This window comes from Apodemus sylvaticus, chromosome 9 (genome assembly GCF_947179515.1).
Source record: "Apodemus sylvaticus chromosome 9, mApoSyl1.1, whole genome shotgun sequence".
NCBI lineage: Eukaryota > Metazoa > Chordata > Mammalia > Rodentia > Muridae > Apodemus > Apodemus sylvaticus.
In genome coordinates this window covers 105,767,455-105,785,574 of record NC_067480.1, presented here as the reverse complement: position 1 = coordinate 105,785,574, position 18,120 = coordinate 105,767,455, and the positions used below count along the sequence as shown (strand labels likewise).

The window sequence follows — 18,120 nt, the reverse complement described above, 5'->3', positions numbered from 1 at the left end:
CGTTGCCGGGCTCATGCACAGCCCTGACCTGAGGCTTTCGATCGTTGTCTCACATCCTTTGTCTTCCCAGATGAGGTTCTGTATGTGTTAGTAGGGAAATGAAATGAAGGCTCATATACAAAATTCTGTTTTCTGAGAGTTAGTATTTGTAAATAAACCTGAAATAATTGTATATATACCCTTTTAGTGGAAATAGCATTTAATGAAATAGACCAGCTATAATTTCCTGATATTCAGGAGTAATTGGATTGCTTAAATATACCACTTAAATGCTTGTTTCTTGTTTCTTCTTATTATTTAAAAAAAAAAAAAAACAGCCAATTGTTTCCAAAGGAAAAATATATTTAGGGTATGAAAATGTCTTTGCCTCTTCTTCAGTTTTTTTGTTTTCAAGTTTGAACATGGATGAAGTTGCAAGACTCAAAAAGAATAACCACATGTCAGTAACTGTATTCACCGTTATCAGCATGCCATCTGTCTGTAACGTCCATGTCTGTGGTCCAGATTTACCAGTATTGGTGTGTCACGTTCAGCCTTTCCTATCTCTGTGTGCAGTGTGCATATTTATCTGTATATTTGTACACATGTGTGTACTCACATCTTTTTTTCTAGCATTTGAAAATTCATTGCTGACATAAACTCTCTAAAGAGTTAGCATGTGGAGACTGGGTCTCCACCACTGTGATCATATGTGACCTTCGTGCGGTAATGTTAATACAAACCTCTGCTCAGATTCTCTGATGGCCAAGACCACACATTCCAGTTATTCATATGTCTTGAATCTCCTTTAATCTAGAAGAGTCCTCAGTGCCCCCTACCCCTTTTCTTTTGTGCCACTAACTGTTTAAAGAGCTCAGGCAGATGGTCTTTGGATCCCCACAGTGTGGGTTATTCTTTTAATACAGGACTAGTTTGTTTTTCTGGAGAACCCCAAACATCTGTTCTCCTCCTTGTTTAAAATATTTACTCGTATTATTTTTAATGATGTGGATGTGTGCACTTGTGTGCATGTCTGTGGAGGCACAGGCAGTTAGTTCTGCCTGGTACCGGAATTATAGGTGGTTGTGAGATAGCTGATACAGGGGCTGGGAACTGAACTCATGGCCTCTGCAAAAGCAGTATGTACTCATAACGGTGGGGCCATTGCCCCGGCCTGTGTCTCCTCGTTTGTTAATATCTTGCTGTCGCTTTCTTTCCCCTTCTCACCCCTACCTTGCTTTTTAGTCTAGGGCCTGTGTATAGCAGCCGCTCTCTCACTGTGTTGCATCTTTAGCCACCAGCAGGCAGAGGCATCTATGGCCCAGGAAATCCCTTCTAGTAGAATTTTCTTTCACCGATACATCCAGTGCCCACCTCTGTGTCTTACTTCCTTGAGTCTTTTGCCTCTCCCTGTAGAACGTAAGTGTGGTTATTTTTTGAAAATTTTAATAAACTTTTGAGTATGGGCGTTTTGACACGTGTACGCCTGAGCACCCATGCTTGGTGTCCCTAGAGCAGGTAACCTCTTGTTCTTGCTCTGTAAAATTTTCATCAGATCAAACAATGCAATGCATGATTTTGGACAAGGAGGTGACATTCTAAGCCTTTGAGAGTCACTCCTTTTCTTCACTTTGTAAAGTGTTCACTGGGTGCGCTGCTACACCCTAGTGGTGGTGAGCAAGAGAGCGCTCTTCCACACTCACCTCAGAAGGGCAGAGTGTGCTTGTAAGTCCAGGTGGCGCTCTGCCTGGCTTGTCCTTGTGGCTTCCAGTTCTGCCAGTCACACACCTAACCTGGGTATAGCTCCTTCTACTAATCAGTAAATTTCCCCCCCCTCAAGACAGGGTTTCTCTGTGTAGCCCTGGCTGTCCTGGAACTCACTCTGTAGACCAGGCTGGCCTTGAACTCAGAAATCCACCTGCCTCTGCCTCCCAAGTGCTGGGATTACAGGCGTGCACCACCACGGCCCAGCTACTAATCACTAACTTTTTGCTGATTCTGTATCTTAGTGCAGTAGACTGCTCCTCCTACGTCACCTGAGTCAGTGTGATTCAGAGAGAGGCACTGTACCAGAAAGCTTTCCGGGGGTAAATAGGTGCTGGTCCTTTCTTGTTAAGAGCAGGTGGAACATCCTACCCTTCAGAAGGACTGGCTGCACAGCAAGCCTGCCTAAGAAATCAAAAATAAGTAAAATAAAAAGGAAACAGACAAATAGGTTGACTTGGCAGATTGAAGTGATTGGTGTGTAAACCTGGTGACTGAAATTTGATCCTAGAACCCATGGGAAGATGGAGAGAATTGACGCTACCAAGTCATCCAAAAGAACTGCACACGTATGCCAAGGTGCACACACACTGTGACTTATAGATGGCCCATAATACTAATAGGATAGAATTAAAATGAATAAAAATTTGAAATATATATAACTGAATCCTTTCAGCACCAAGGCAGAATTCTGTATGCCTTTCATCTGTAAATTAATTGTTTTAGATTCTGAGGAAGTTGAATTGACAGAGCATACCAGCCCCAGCTATACTCTGCTCTTATGCCTAGCTCTTCTGAGACTTTAAAGAGACCTGTGTATGGAGAAGGCTGGATGCGCAAACTGTTTAAAGGTCAAAAGCCATCTAAATGCTTGGCAGTAAAGATAATTTGAGTATATAGCAGATTTACTTGTAAACATAAGACATTTATTATTCAAGATGCTGGGGTATAGGAGCATGCACACGTGTCTACATTGAAACAGGGAGCAAAACAGCATCTGATTGATCTCTTGTGAGATGATGGTGAGAGGGCCACGTGTACGTGATGCACACGTGGAGGTCAGAGGACAACTTGTAGGAATCGGACCTCTCCTTTTACCATGGGGGAGCCGGGGATCAAACTCAGGCTACCAGGTTTTGTGACAAAGCTCCTTTATCCTCTGAGCCATCTTGTGGGCACAAGAAATTGTTTTTAAGAATAACTAACTTTGGGGCTGGAGAGATGGCTCAGAGGTTAAGAACACTGCTCTTCCTGAGGTCCTGAGTTCAATTCCCAGCAACCACATGGTGGCCCACAACCATCTGTAATGGGATCTGATGCCTTCTTCTGGTGTGTCTGAAGAAAGTGACATCGCACTCATCATATTTAAAATAAATAAATAAAATCTTTTAAAAAATATCTAACTTTTATACAGCATCTAAAAAGAATCATACATATATAGAGTGAAGTTGCTGTATAAAATAGTGAGATATTCTTAGATGCTTTCTTCTGTTTCACAGGTTTTCTAGGTTGTTATGTTTGGTTAATTGATGGTTGATTGACTACAGTGTTAAAGATTGAATCCAGAGCCTCGTGTGTTAAACAGCATTCTCCCACTGAGCTACCTCCTAGGCCTATTATCATTAATTTAACGATCAGTTTTTGTCTTGTACTTTTCTTGCCTGGAAATAAAATTGTCATCATGTTCAGTAAACATCAGAAGTAAACATCCAGTATATTTGGAAGTTGGCTCTGGAACAAGAATGTTCAAGGTACTTGGGAGGCTGAGGCAAGAGAATTAAATTGCAGGTTCAAAGCCAGCCTGGGCAACATAGTAAGACGGTCTCAAATAAAAGTCAAATAGGACTGGGGATGTAGCTTGGTAGTTGTGCTCTTGCCTGTGAAAGGAACAAAAAGAAAGCAAAAACAAAAAGCAGAACTCAGCAGGGTTTGTTTAAGCGCAGTCCAGTCTAGCTTTCCTGTCTTCGCACAGGTTTCTGATCCCTCTGTCCAAGGTTTTACAGCGTAGGCTGTAGCTTTAGTCTCATGGTTATAGCATTCCAGCTTGTTGGTTCTTGTCGACAGATCTGGAATCTAAGCGTCTGAATGATGTGATGCTCTATTCTGGCAACCTCCACCCCAACCTCACTGCTTCTGTTTCCTCCATGCTAATGTTTGCTTCTTTTTTTTTTTTTTTTTTGTTTTTCAGTGCAATTAAATTGAAGCCCAAAGAAGGGGAGACATATTATGATGTGGTGGCTGTTGTTGACCCTGTCACGAGAGAAGCCCAGAAGCTTGCCCCCTTGCTCCTGGTAGGCCTATGGTTCACATCTTAACCACAGTAGTCAAGGGCCAGTGATTATCTGGGTATTTCCTTTATCCCTTAGACACCTTCTAGAGGAGATGGACGGTGGCGTCTTCATAAGGATTGATCAAGGCTCGTGTTCCTTATGAACTGTATCATGTCTTTAAGATGCTACACTTTTATGTATTCTAAAAACAAAAACAAAAAATGGGGCTGGAGAGATGGCTTAGCGGTTAAGAGCTCTGACTGCTCTTCCAAAGGTCCTTCCTCAAATCCCAGCAACCACATGGTGGCTCACAACCATCCCTAACAAGATCTGATGCCCTCTTCTGGTGTGTCTGAAGAGAGCAACAGTGTACTTGCATATAATAAATGAATAAATCGTAAAAAAAAACCCAAAAAAAAACAACAACAAAAAAAAAACTAACCAGTATAGTACCTTAACACTTCATTTAGCTGTGTGTGCATGCGTGCACATGTGCATACGTGTGTGTGTGTGTGTGTGTGTACTCACACGTCCATGTACTCGGGTCTGGACTTGGAGCCTTACACATGCTGTGTGGGGCATATCTCTAGCCCTAGCTGGGATTTTTTAGGATAGTATGATCATCTAATCTTCTCTGTAAATGTTAAACCATGTGCTTTTTAATGTGAGCTGAAGCAGTGAGCTCTCTGTTTTCCTTTGTAGCTAAATACTCATTGTTTACCTGCTGTTTCCTCATAAGGGAGTGTTACACTTTGTGTGAGGAACAGTGATCTGCAGTAGTCTTTTTAACAAGATACATGTATTCATTCATTCATTCTGTCTGTCTGTGTTTGTCACAGTATGTGGGTAGAGATCAGAGGGCATCTTGCAAGAGTCGGTTCTTGCTTTTGGGGTCTCAGGGATCAAACTTGGGTTTTAAGGCTTGGCAGCAAGCACCTTGACTTACTGAGCCATTTCATCACCTCTCCCGCCCCTCTTTGGAACCAGGCCTTCTGTGTTGGTAGACTCTACGTTGGAGCTCTGATGCCCAAAACTTCTTCTTCTTCTTTTTTTTAAAAGATTTATTTATTATATGTGAATACGCTGTAGCTGTCTTCAGACACTCCAGAAGAGGGCGTCAGATCTCATTACAGATGATTGTGAGTCACCATGTGGTTGCTGGGATTTGAACTCAGGAACTCAGGACTGGAAGAGCATCAGTGCTCTTAACCACTAAACCATCTCTCCAGTCCCCAAAGCTTCTTTAATGCAGATGCTGCAACAGGCGTTTTCTTTGTGTATCTTCCTGAGATGTTAAAAGTGCGTTGTCTCCTAAGTAATTGTGAAACAATTCTGAAGAGATAACCTAAATGTTTTGTCATCTGGTTTGCTTTTTTTAGGTTTTGACTCAGCTGATAAACATGAATTTAAGAGTATTTATGAACTGCCAATCCAAGCTTTCTGACATGCCTTTAAAAAGGTAAAATGCCCTTTAAGGAATGTTGTTTTATACTGGTACTAAACCTAAACTTTAGCACTAGGTAGGAAGAGTTGGGTGCATTGACAGGCTGACTGTGTATAAAAGGGTGTGTACTGATAGTCCGATGGCCTTCTCACGCCAGTCAGACCTTTTGAGAACATAGCAGGGCCCAGCACTCAGACAACAGCAACACAAGCTGCTGCCACACGTACAACTCACTTTAAAACAACGATAGCTATCAGGTCTCATGTAGGAAGCTCTCTACTCATTCTTCTGCATCCCGGGGAAGGGACAGGCGTGGCTGTGTGATGGCCATTTGTAGAAGTCACAGGGACCTTGGTAGCTTACTTAGCACATGCACATGCTCTGGCTCTGGGAAATGTCTTCCACAGGCTGGGCGGTGGTGGTGCACGCCTGTAATCCCAGCACTCCTTCCTTTGGAGGCAGAGGCAGGTGGATTTCTGAGTTCGAGGCCAGCCTGGTCTACAGAGTGAGTTCCAGGGCAGCTAGGGCTACATAGAGAAACCCTGTCTCAAACCAAAATAAATTAAAAAAAAAAAAAAAAAGATTAAAAAATGTCTTCCTCGATGGGGCAGAGTTCTGTACTGATTCTGAATGGCTGATCCCAGCCTTGCCGAGTGAGGGCCGAGGGCTGCAGCGCCCCCTGTTGGCTGCGTGTTCTCACACCGTGCTCGCAGTGCGGGCAGAGGACACAGGCAGCAGTTAGGGCTCATAGTGTAAGGAAAAGGTTCTGCTCAAGGAGGCCAGTGCTCCAGAAAGCGCTGCTGAACGATGGCCGCCGTGCAAAGGGGCGGTCGGTCTCGCGCACGCTCCCTCTCCCTTCCCTGGATTTTGCCGCAGCCCTGGGAGGCATCACTAGAGCTAAAGGTGCTTGACTTCTTGTCCTGCGATCGCATCAAGAAAAACCTAACACTGCGTCTCATTTCAGCTTTTACCGTTACGTCTTAGAGCCGGAGATTTCTTTCACTGCAGACAACAGCTTTGCTAAGGGACCAATAGCAAAGTTTCTGGATATGCCACAGTCTCCCCTATTTACTTTGAATTTGAACACACCTGAGAGTTGGATGGTCGAATCTGTCCGAACGCCATATGATCTTGATAATATTTATCTAGAAGAGGTAAGAATGTAATTGTTTATGATTGTATCTGTTCATCATTCAGTGGTGATTGCCTGAACTGAGTGGTTCTCTGCTCACATCATACGGCAGTGCTCCCTTACAGCAACTGCTGCGTTCAGGCGCCCTTCCCTGTCAGTAAAGGTGGTCCCTTTAAAAGCGCTCACTAGCAGTTGCAGTGTGTGTGTGGACTGTGGCTGCCACCCCTGCTCTCGGCTTAGTTGGCCCTCGTTGTCGTCAGAGTCAGCGCCATGCCTGTCAGTTACTTCTCTCATGATTGACAGAGAGCAGCATGAGAGAGGGGCACTTATTTGGGCTCATAAGTCCATGGTGCTAGGGAGGAAGTGGCCTGACCTTTTGTGGCGCCAACCAGGAAGCAGAGAAAGGAGAGTTGCCAGGGCTCCTCCTTATTTTCTGTCATATTCATTTCAGAATCCCAGCCCAGGGAACACTGATGCACATTTGGCGTGCGTCTTTTCCTCCTGAATTGAGCCTCTCTGCGAAGGCTCTCACACATGTCCAGAGGTGTGCTTCCAAGTCTAGTCAAATTCATCACAGTACTGCTCACCACAGTACTTATTAAATTCATCACAGTACTGCTCACCACAGTACTTATTAAATTCATCACAGTACTGCTCATCACAGTACTTATTAAATTCATCACAGTACTGCTCACCACAGTACTTATTAAATTCATCACAGTACTGCTCATCACAGTACTTATTAAATTCATCACAGTACTGCTCATCACAGTACTTATTAAATTCATCACAGTACTGCTCACCACAGTACTTATTAAATTCATCACAGTACTGCTCACCACAGTACTTATTAAATTCATCACAGTACTGCTCACCACAGTACTTATTAAATTCATCACAGTACTGCTCACCACAGTACTTATTAAATTCATCACAGTACTGCTCACCACAGTACTTATTAAATTCATCACAGTACTGCTCACCACAGTACTTATTAAATTCATCACAGTACTGCTCACCACAGTACTTATTAAATTCATCACAGTACTGCTCACCACAGTACTTATTAAATTCATCACAGTACTGCTCACCACAGTACTTATTAAATTCATCACAGTACTGCTCACCACAGTACTTATTAAATTCATCACAGTACTGCTCACCACAGTACTTATTAAATTCATCACAGTACTGCTCACCACAGTACTTATTAAATTCATCACAGTACTGCTCACCACAGTACTTATTAAATTCATCACAGTACTGCTCACCACAGTACTTATTAAACCCCCTCCCTGTCCCCCCGGCAGTTAGGAGCTTATTCTGTTTCTGAGTCCTTTCTTATCTGACACTGTGTCTGTGCTGTTACCCAACAGGTGGTCTCTGTGGCTAAAGTGGGTGGGTTTTGACACATTTGCTTGTTTTGGTGGGGCCTGGGGAGTGGCGCTGTGTGTATATGGGGCCAGTCAGGAAATTTCTGTGGGCATCAGATCTCCTGTCCTAGGATCCAGGATGAAGGTCCAGTCGTCAGCTTCGAGGCAAGCACTCTCACCTTGGGATTGTCTCCCTGACGCTGCGGATTGCATTGTGAGTGTGCATATATAATAGTCACGTAGTTTAACTTTGCTCTTTCAGGTGGACAGTGTAGTGGCTGCAGAGTATGAGTTGGAATACCTATTACTAGAAGGTCATTGTTACGACATCACCACAGGCCAGCCCCCTCGAGGACTACAGTTCACGTTAGGAACTTCAGCCAACCCAACAATTGTGGACACAATCGTGATGGCAAATCTGGTAAGTAATCAGCTTATCAAATAGTACAACCTCCGTGATGGTTATTTAGATGCAGTAACTTATGACAGAAGAGTTAACATTCTGAACCATGGAGTGGAGTAAGGATTAACAGTGCACTAAGTGCTTTACTCTCCCCTGATTTGTTATCTATCTTTTAAAGTTTTTTAATTATCGTGGCAATAAGACCCTGGTTTTAGTGCCCAGCAAAATGAGACCGAGAGAGAGGTAGATAGATAGGTTGTTATACATGTCTGTGATCTGACGCTTCAAAAGAAACATTTTAAAATTAAAGAGAACTGAGCCTGTACTTTCTTGTGTTCTAGGGATATTTTCAGCTCAAAGCCAACCCTGGAGCCTGGATTCTGAGACTGAGGAAGGGGCGCTCGGATGACATTTATAGGATCTACAGGTAGGACAAAGTTGTAGAGAGACTGAGCTTTAATTGCGCATTATCTGGCCTTACCCAGGCATTGTGCACTATAGTCACGTGCATGATAAAACCAAGCTTCCCATACAGGGAGTGTGGGAGAAGTGGTAGGGATGAGTTAGACCGCGAGGGGTCTAGGTGCTGATTCCAGGGAGGCCTGTTCTCCAGTGCTCTCCCTGTCAGAACTGTATCAACAGGAAGTTACTCTCTCCCTGGGATGCAGACAACAGGCAGGAGCGTTGCCCCCTTGATGATAGCTGACTTGGAAGCAGAGTGGGGTTGGTCCTGTTTAGTGTGCTGATGTGAGGTGATTATTATCATGAGTCCGGGTGCTTTGTACATGCACAGAGCACATGAGCTTTGCCCATGCAGCCTGACTGTCAGTCCTGGTCCCTGGGCTGCAGTTGTATACGTGTACTCCTAGAACAGACTGTCAGTGACAGGAATTGTCTTAAAGTTCAAACAGATCCCAGAAAAGCATTTTAACACAGTGTAAACTAGTCCTTAGTTCTGTGCCTAATGGTTTTCATGTTAATTTGTGTGTTGGTTTGTGGCTGACGTGTGTATTTGCTGTGGCTTCATGGCATCTTACTTGACATGGAGAAGCAGTGTGGATTAGTGGCTCTGGTTTTGATGTGGACTTTCACTCTCACCCAGGCTTGAGCTAGACTCAGGTGAATCTTCTGCCTTCTCCTGTAGCTGACACTGCAGGCGGGTGCTGCCACACCTAACTTGTGCAGGTTTCTCAGTCAGTAACTGCGAATGCTGTGCTGTAGTAATGTCCGTATTGTAAATACTAGGCTTGTCCCCTATTAAGTTACTTTCCCGACAAGGTTTCTTCTATGTGCCTTGTATATCTTCCTCCTTGCCTGGGGCTCTGGTGCCATCCTCTCTGCTGTCTAGGTTCCTGTCTGCCGGGGCTTCCCAAGTGGACAGTCTGTGATTCTGGAATCTTCTGTGTGTCAGCTTCCTCTCCTCCTCCTGTCTGAGAACCCTGCTGTCTGCTGAATGACAGCACATGCAGTGGCTTCCTCACATTGCTGACTGGAGAGTAAGCTGAGGAAGAACTTACAGTGTGTCTTCCTCAGCTTCCGTGGGCCTCTGACCAGAGTGGCTGCACTGTGGGCTTTTCTACCGGACACAGAGAATTGAGTCTGTGCTCTGTGCTTGGCTGGTTGTGCTGCCTCTCACACTGTAGCCTAAGCTGGCTTTGGTCTCAGGCTCATCTCCCTGCTGCTTCCTGTTGGGGTTACAGGTGTGAGTCGCCACACTCAGCCAAGAGTTAAACAGCAGAAGTGGCCCCAGGGAAGGACCTGAGTGTTCAGACCTGTGAACGAGCAAGCTTTGTCACCATCTGTCCTGTGCTTGTCCAGCCTGAGGCCTATTGCTGTTTGCCTGGTACTCTGAAGGAGGATGTAGGAAGGAAGTCAGTTCACTTCTCTAGCCTAGAGATGGAGATTTCCGTGGACACTTCTTGGCCCTGTAAAGGTGTTTCTTTTGGACTGTAAGGAAATTGTTGGTTTTGAAAAGCATTTCTATGATGAAGATGGATACAAACAGCAGTTGTTGTCTGAGTATTTACTGCATTTTGGGATTGCGATTTCTTTCTCTGTCTTGTCTCTAAGCCACGATGGTACAGATTCTCCTCCTGATGCAAATGACGTTGTCGTCATCCTCAATAACTTCAAGAGCAAGATCATCAAGGTGAAGGTGAGTGCCCGGCTTTGGCAGCCTCTGTCGGGGACACGGCGGCCCCCTGTGGCCAGGCCTTGGTGACCGTGGTCAGCCTCTGTCGGGGACACAGCGGCCCCCTGTGGCCAGGCCTCGGTGACCGTGGTCAGCCTCTGTCGGGGGACACTGCAGCCCCCTGTGGCCAGGCCTTGGTGACCGTGGTCAGCCTCTGTCGGGGGCACAGCAGCGCCCTGTGGCCAGGCCTCGGTGACCGTGGTCAGCCTCTGTCGGGGGCACAGCGGCCCCCTGTGGCCAGGCCTCGGTGACCGTGGTCAGCCTCTGTCGGGGGCACAGTGGCCCCCTGTGGCCAGGCCTCGGTGACCGTGGTCAGCCTCTGTCGGGGGACACAGCGGCCTCCTGTGGCCAGGTCTCAGTGACCGTGGTCAGCCTCTGTCGGGGGCACAGTGGCCCCCTGTGGCCAGGCCTTGGTGACCGTGGTCAGCCTCTGTTGGGGACACAGCAGCCCCCTGTAGCCAGGCCTCAGTGACCGTGGTCAGCCTCTGTCAGGGGACACAGCGGCCTCCTGTGGCCAGGCCTCGGTGACTGTGGTCAGCCTCTGTCGGGGGACACAGCAGCCCCCTGTGGCCAGGCCTCGGTGACCGTTGTCAGCCTCTGTTAGAGGCACAGCCGCTGGTGACTATGCGGGGAGATACTATTCTAATGTGCCACTGTATTCATTATTGTTGTGATTCTTACCTTGCCTAATTTACAAATGAAGCTTTATTGTAAATAGAATGAACAGAGCTTTAATATACACAAGGGGTTTTCTACTCTCTTAGATTTCATGCATCCTCCAGGGGCTTGGAATGTTTCCATCAGATTAAAACAGCTGCATTCTGAAGTCAGTACTGATGGTTGGTTTGTTGGTTTTTTGTTTGTTTTAATAGTCCTATGGATGCTGCTTAAGACAAATGTCTTTGTGAAGATAAACTTCTAGTTTTCTTCCGCCAACAGGCTGTCACTTTTGGTAATCTCAGAGTCCCATTTTATACAAAATGTTCCCACAGAGACTTTTTGTACTCTCCTCGCCATTCTTGTTGAGACATGGTCTCATTGTGTAGCCCTGAAGCCCTGATTGGCTTGGGACTTGCTGTGTAGCCCAGACCGGCCTGGGACTCACAGAGAATTTCAAAATCAAACAAATGTCATATGTTTGACTGCCTCTCAAGTGTTAGGACTGAAGGCATTGCTCCTGGCTCAGCTTTGCCATTGGTTTTAAAGTTTTATTTATGTATACATATGTAAATGTGCTTGCGTGGATATATGGCACTCGTGCACCTGTGAAGGGCAGAAGAGAGCATTGGTATCTCTTGGAACCAGAGTTACAGATTGTTGTGAGCTACCAGTATAGTTGCTGGGAACTGAACTCAGGCCCTCTGGGAGAGCTATATGTATGTGCTCTGAACCACTGAGCCTTCTCTCCAGCTCTGGCCTGGGCATTTTCATACCCACAATTCATAGCATTATTATTTTATTCTCAGAAGACTGGGAAATTCTAGTGACAACTCAACAGTAAGATTATAGTTTTTATAGGCAGGATGGTGCACAACTATAGTCCCAGAACTGGGGAGTTAGAGGCAGGAGGATCAGGAATTTAAGGTCAGCCTAAACTGCATAGGGAGTTTGAGGCCAGCTTGCATATGACACACTGTCTACAAAACCAAACACAGAATACAAACACAGGTGATTTTATTTAAGGCTTTTCTACTCTCTTTCTCCTTAGCATTTTTGAAATTCTCTGTCTTAAAGTAAAGATTGTAGGACCAGTAACTGGTGCACATGGCAAAACATAAAGGCAGCCATTGCCCAGCTGAACAGGAGGGGAATCTGCCACAGAGAATCCTTTGTGGTAGAAGTCCGGAACATGGCCAAGGCCTGCCGTGCCTCTCTCAACGGCTCCTGTAGGCTGCATTCTTCCCTTGAGGCTGTCAGCTAGAAAAATAGTCTTCTGGGCTTACTCTGATTCTATACAGCTGAGCATGGCCTTTGGCTCCTTGTACAATTCAAAGAGATTGCTGGCGTCTCCCTGAAGGCTTTAACAGGAGTGTTCTGATGAACTAAGTCACAGTGGCAGTACTGGGAGCCTGGGTGGGTCCTTTAGGGGAATTGGTTGATTGTTTTCTGTTGGCAGTGCTAGTGTGCAGCCAGTACAGATCACAGTTGCGCCTGTCAGACCTGTCATGTCCAACTGCAGGTTCAGAAGAAGGCAGACATGGCTAATGAAGACTTGCTGAGTGACGGAACGAATGAGAACGAGTCTGGATTCTGGGACTCATTCAAGTGGTAAGCGGGCCCCGTGAACAGCTGACACATGCAGGGGTGCTGAGAGGCGTGAACTATGCACCCTTTGGAATATGGTAATGTGCCCTGGGCTCCTGACCTGCGCCATGCAGCTACATTGTGCCCTTTCAGCTGGAGAAGAGGGATGCTTCCCTTTGGTTAGGAGAGGGAAAGTGTTCTTCCTCTAGGGAGCTTCTGGTGTGCACTCTTTCCTCGTGGTGGGTGGGGCCCACTGCGGCGCTCCCATTGGACAGCTGCTGTCTTTGGAGTAGCTTGTGTTCCCTGTATTCCTAAATGCCCTGGTGCCTTTGGGAGCATCCTCCTTATTACCTCCTGTCCCTGTGCCTCACACAGCATCCCCTGGTGCTCCCTCAAGTCCTATCTCTGGAGCAGGAAGGCTCAGGCACTGTCCCTTTCCTCTTCTGAAAGGTTGTGTCGGCCCCACATTGTAAGTGCTGTGTTTATTCTGTCATCACAGGGGCTTCTCAGGACAGAAGACTGAAGAAGTGAAGCAAGATAAAGATGACATAATCAATATTTTCTCTGTTGCATCTGGTCATCTCTACGAAAGGTTTCTTCGGTTAGTTTTCACTATTTGTTACATAAATGGATTTGTTATAGTATTCTTTGTGTGAAGGGATTTGTCTGCTGTGTTAGTGTATCTATATGAAGTACTCTGAGGGCTGTGGCTAGCTCACTACATACAGCTCTATTTGTTTTGCTCTGGTTCACTCCAGTGAAGTAGAGCTACATCATTACCTCCTCTATGTGGCTGTTGCAAAGCTGTAGACTTAAGAATCCTATGCACACCTTATAGACTGTTGTTGGTTTTTTGGCCATCAAATATTGTATAAACCAGAAACTAGGGATTTGGCATAGGACGAGCAGAAACTGTGTAACACTTGGCCATCTTCTACCCAGCCACAGGGCTTTAAAGCCAGACCTTATTTTATGTGAGAATACCTTTGCTTGCAAACTGAGACTAAAATGGAAGGGATCCTGTCTAGGTCATGCATCTGGAAGCAGGGCAGGCCATTGCTGGACACTGTTGATGTGGTTACCAGAGGGCAAGGTGCTTAGGATGAGTTTATGGGATCCTGAGGGCTCAGGCTGTCTGGGAGCTCAGTGTTGAAGACACATTACCTGAAAATCATTGTCCCATTCACAACTCTTCATCCTTTTTGTTTTCATTATAAATCTGATATAGAAAATAATAAAAATCATGTCATGTGGTTAATTTTTTAGTCCTTTTTCCAAGAAATATCTGATGTAAACTAACAATAGTGGTGGTAACTTTCCTGAGCCTGTGCCCTCTGGTTCCCTTCCCCTTACTGACTCCTGTCTCCCTGGCTCTGTCCAGGCTGACAGGCTGTGTGTGAGTGTACTGTTTGCTCAGTACCAGATGCTGCTGTGCCTGAGCTCGGGTTTGGAGAGTGGTGTGGCCCTGACCATGATCTCCAGGGCTAACTCACTCACCATCAGTTGATGAGATGGGTTATTTAAAAGTACAACATAATTAGCATTTGCCTCGATCTGTTAGAGTATACTTACAGGGAAATCCTTGTCTCTCCCCTCTGGGGACATCTTCATAATGCAGTACATATACTTTCCCATTAGCGAAGGTCTCTGCCTAACTGAACTGTGAGTTAGCTCTGTGGTCAATCTTGTGAGTTTCTCTGCTTAATGCTGCTAAGGTTAAAAAGCATTGAGAAATAATTATTTGTTTTGTTTGGCAGCATCATGATGCTATCAGTCCTGAAGAATACCAAAACTCCTGTGAAATTCTGGTTCTTGAAGAATTATTTGTCCCCCACATTTAAGGTTTGTTCATTGGGAAAAGGAAAACCTTGTTAAGGGAATATTTACACTGTAACAGATTCTTCTCTACTTTTGTTTTATCTATACTCTTAGTTTTTTATCCCTTTCATTAGGATACCCTAATTTCGTTTCTATTTCTATATTGGTATTTTTTTTCCAGGTTGCTCTATTTGGGGTAATAATGTTTATGAATCAAAACCCAATATGATGGCCTGTTTGAAGCTGGGTAATATAGTAGGAAAGTCTTTGTCTTTTCGAAGAGACAATATTTTAGCAAAATAACAATCCTTGCCCTGGAGGCTTGTGTATCTCCCCTTAGTTTAGAAAGCACAGCGATGTGTGATTTGAGAATGAATACTTTTTGCATGAGGAAGGTGTGAGGCATTGCTTCCCCTGTGCCAATAGAAAACAGTTTCTTCTGGGGCTCGTTCGGTTTGGCCTGATTTTCCTGCATTCACTTTTTCTGTAGTATTCACAAGACAACTTTGTACTCAGTGTGACTCATCTCAGATGAGCGGTTGGTTACCTTACTTCTGATCTCCTGAGAGCTGGTGTTTGAACACAGAAGACTTAATTTGTCAACCGCAGGAGCCTATTCAGAGTTCTGGCTCTGCTGCGTGATAGCCTGGGTTAGACTCAGCCTTGAGAAGACCTTAATATCAAGCTCAAGAGTACTTTTATAAATTAAATTTAGATTAGTGGACCTGGAGCTTATGTGCCTTATACACACACACACACACACACACTCACACACGCACGTACGCACGCACGCGCGCGCGCAAGTCAAAAAGTTACAAATCGAAAAGCCTTCACCTGCAGATTTCTGTCATTTCTTGTGGTGAATAGATGTCATCAAGAAGTAGGGATTGAACCAGAGTTTAGATGTGTCTTACATGAATCAGGTGAATTAAACAAGATTGTTCTAGACCTTGTTTCAGTGTGTTTTAGTTGTACTGTAATGATGGTGGCTAACTTACAATAAGGAGTTGGTCTTGCTAGGCAGTGGTGGTGCACGCCTTTAATCCCAGCACTCTGGGAGGCAGAGGTAGGCGGATTTCTGAGCTCCAGGCTAGCCTGGTCTACAGAGTGAGTTACAGGACAGCCAGGGTTACACAGGGAAACCCTGTCTCAAAAAAAAGAAGAAGAAAAAGGAGTCGGTCTTAATCAGAGTGAATGATTGTTGTTCCCTGTGTCTAAAACCAGGAGTTTATACCTTACATGGCCAAAAAATACAATTTCCAGTACGAGCTTGTTCAGTACAAATGGCCACGGTGGCTTCACCAGCAGACGGAGAAGCAGCGAATCATCTGGGGCTATAAGATCCTCTTCCTGGACGTGCTTTTCCCACTAGTTGTGGACAAATTCCTCTTTGTGGATGCTGATCAGGTAAGCTCGCACACATGATGTAACATGATTTTCAGATGACAAAGCACCTGTGTTTGCATCAGCATTTCAGAATATAAGAAGATATCACCCAGACGTCATCACCTTTTATATTTAAGTTCCATCAACACATCTTCTTTTCTTTGAAAGCTTTTTGAAGGCTTTATCCTTGTATACAATAAAGTGAATGACCCCCTATGTCCAGTTAGGGCAGCTATGGGTGCATGGGCACAGAGCCATCCACTGGAGCATGGGATCCTGTTAGTGTTTATGAATCTCCTTCTTGGCAACGCTCCTCTGCCAGTGATGCCTCAGTAACAGGTGTCCGGTCATCTGCACTGTGCCTGGTTGATCTTGTATGGGTCTTGTTTAGGTGCCCACAGCTGCTCTGAGTTTAGGAGTGTGATGACCATATCATTCCACAGCAGTCCTCCCCAGCCTTCCCATAGCAGTCCTCCCCAGCCTTCCCATAGCAGTCCTCCCCAGCCTTCCCGTCTCATCATCCTTGGTGTTCTCTGAACCTTGGTTTGTCCCCCCCCCCCCCCCCCCCCCCCCCGCTTTTTGTCCCTTTCTTTCCATCGCCCCCCCTTGTATATTTACTTTATTTACATTTCAAATCTTTTCCTCTTTCCAGGTCTCCCCTTCGGAGACCCCCCATCCCATCCTCTCTCCCCCTGCCTCTGTGAGGGTTCTCCCCCACCCACCTACCCACTCCTGCCTTTCTGCCCCTGTCATTCCCCTACCCTGGTGCATAGACACTCTCAGGCCCAAGGGCCTCTCCTCTCACTGACACCAGCAAAGCCATCCTCTGCCACAATAGCGCTGGAGCCATGGGTCCCTCCATGTGTAATCTTTGGTTGGTGGTTTAGTCCCTGGCAGCTCTGAGGGGTCTGGCCTGTTGACACTGTTGCTCCCTCCATGGGGCTGCAAACACCCTCAGCTCCTTCAGTCTCTTCTCCAACTCCTGCATCGGGGACCCCTTAGCTCAGTCCAGTGGTTGGCTGTGAGCCTCTCTGTATATTGTCAGGCTCTGGCAGAGCCTCTCAGGAGATAGCCATATCAGCCTACTATCAGCAAGCACTTCCCGGCATCCACAATAGCATCAAGGTTTGATGACTGTATAATGGCATGGCTAATATCCACTTATCAGTGAGTACATACTGTGTGTACTTTTGTGTCTGAGTTACCTCACTCAGGATGATATTTTCTAGCTCCATCCATTTGCCTGTGAATTTCATGAAGTCATTGTTTTTAATAGCTGAGTAGTACTTCATTGTGTAAATGTACCACATTTTCTGTATCCATTCCTCTGTTGAGGGATATCTGGGTTCTTTCCAGCTTCTGACTATTATAAATACGACTGCTATGAACATAGTGGAGCATGTGTCTTTATTACATGTTGGAGCATCTTCTGGGTATATATCCAGGAGTAATATATAGCTGGGTCCTCAGGTAATACTATATCCAGTTTTCTGAGGAACTGCCAAACTGATTTCCATAGTGGTTGTACTAGCTTGCAGTCCCACCAGCAGTCAAGGAGTGTTCATCTTTCTCCACATCCTCGCCAGCATTTGCTGTCACCTGAGTTTTTGATCTTAGCTATTCTGACTGGTGTGAGGTGGAATCTCAGGGTTGTTTTGGTTTACATTTCCCTGATGACTAAGAATGTTGAACCTTTCTTTAGGTGCTTCTTGGCCATTCAAGTTTCCTCAGTTGAGAATTCTCTATTTAGTTCTGTTCCCCATTTTTTAATAGGATTATTTGGTTCTATGGAGTTTAACTTCTTGAGTTCTTTGTATATATTGGATATTAGCCCTCTATCAGATGTGGGATTGGTAAAGATCTTTTCTCAATGTGTTGGTTGCCATTTTGTCCTGTTGAGAGTGTCCTTTGCCTTACAGAAGCTTTGCAGTTTTATGAGGTTCCATTTGTTGATTCTTGGTCTTAGAGTATGATCTTAGAGTAGAGGTGTTCTGTTCAGGAACTTTTTCCCTCCGTCCATGTGTTTGAGGCTTTTCCCCACTTTCCCTTCTATTAGATTCAGTGTATCTGGTTTTATGTGTAAGTCCTTGATCCACTTGGACTTGAGCTTTATATA

General features: G+C 45.3%; 1 protein-coding gene across 2 annotated transcripts in view; it reads left to right on the top strand.

The window, feature by feature from the left end:
* Positions 1-18,120, top strand: part of Uggt1 (UDP-glucose glycoprotein glucosyltransferase 1) — a 104,968-nt gene that overhangs the window by 68,366 nt on the left and 18,482 nt on the right. For both annotated transcript variants that reach the window (XM_052192940.1, XM_052192939.1), the window contains 10 exons: positions 3,932-4,034; positions 5,393-5,472; positions 6,422-6,611; positions 8,225-8,383; positions 8,707-8,792; positions 10,436-10,520; positions 12,736-12,824; positions 13,300-13,401; positions 14,558-14,642; positions 15,843-16,025. In XM_052192940.1, coding sequence (XP_052048900.1) covers positions 3,932-4,034; positions 5,393-5,472; positions 6,422-6,611; positions 8,225-8,383; positions 8,707-8,792; positions 10,436-10,520; positions 12,736-12,824; positions 13,300-13,401; positions 14,558-14,642; positions 15,843-16,025 — 1,162 coding nt within the window. The remainder of the gene's footprint in view (positions 1-3,931; positions 4,035-5,392; positions 5,473-6,421; positions 6,612-8,224; positions 8,384-8,706; positions 8,793-10,435; positions 10,521-12,735; positions 12,825-13,299; positions 13,402-14,557; positions 14,643-15,842; positions 16,026-18,120) is intronic.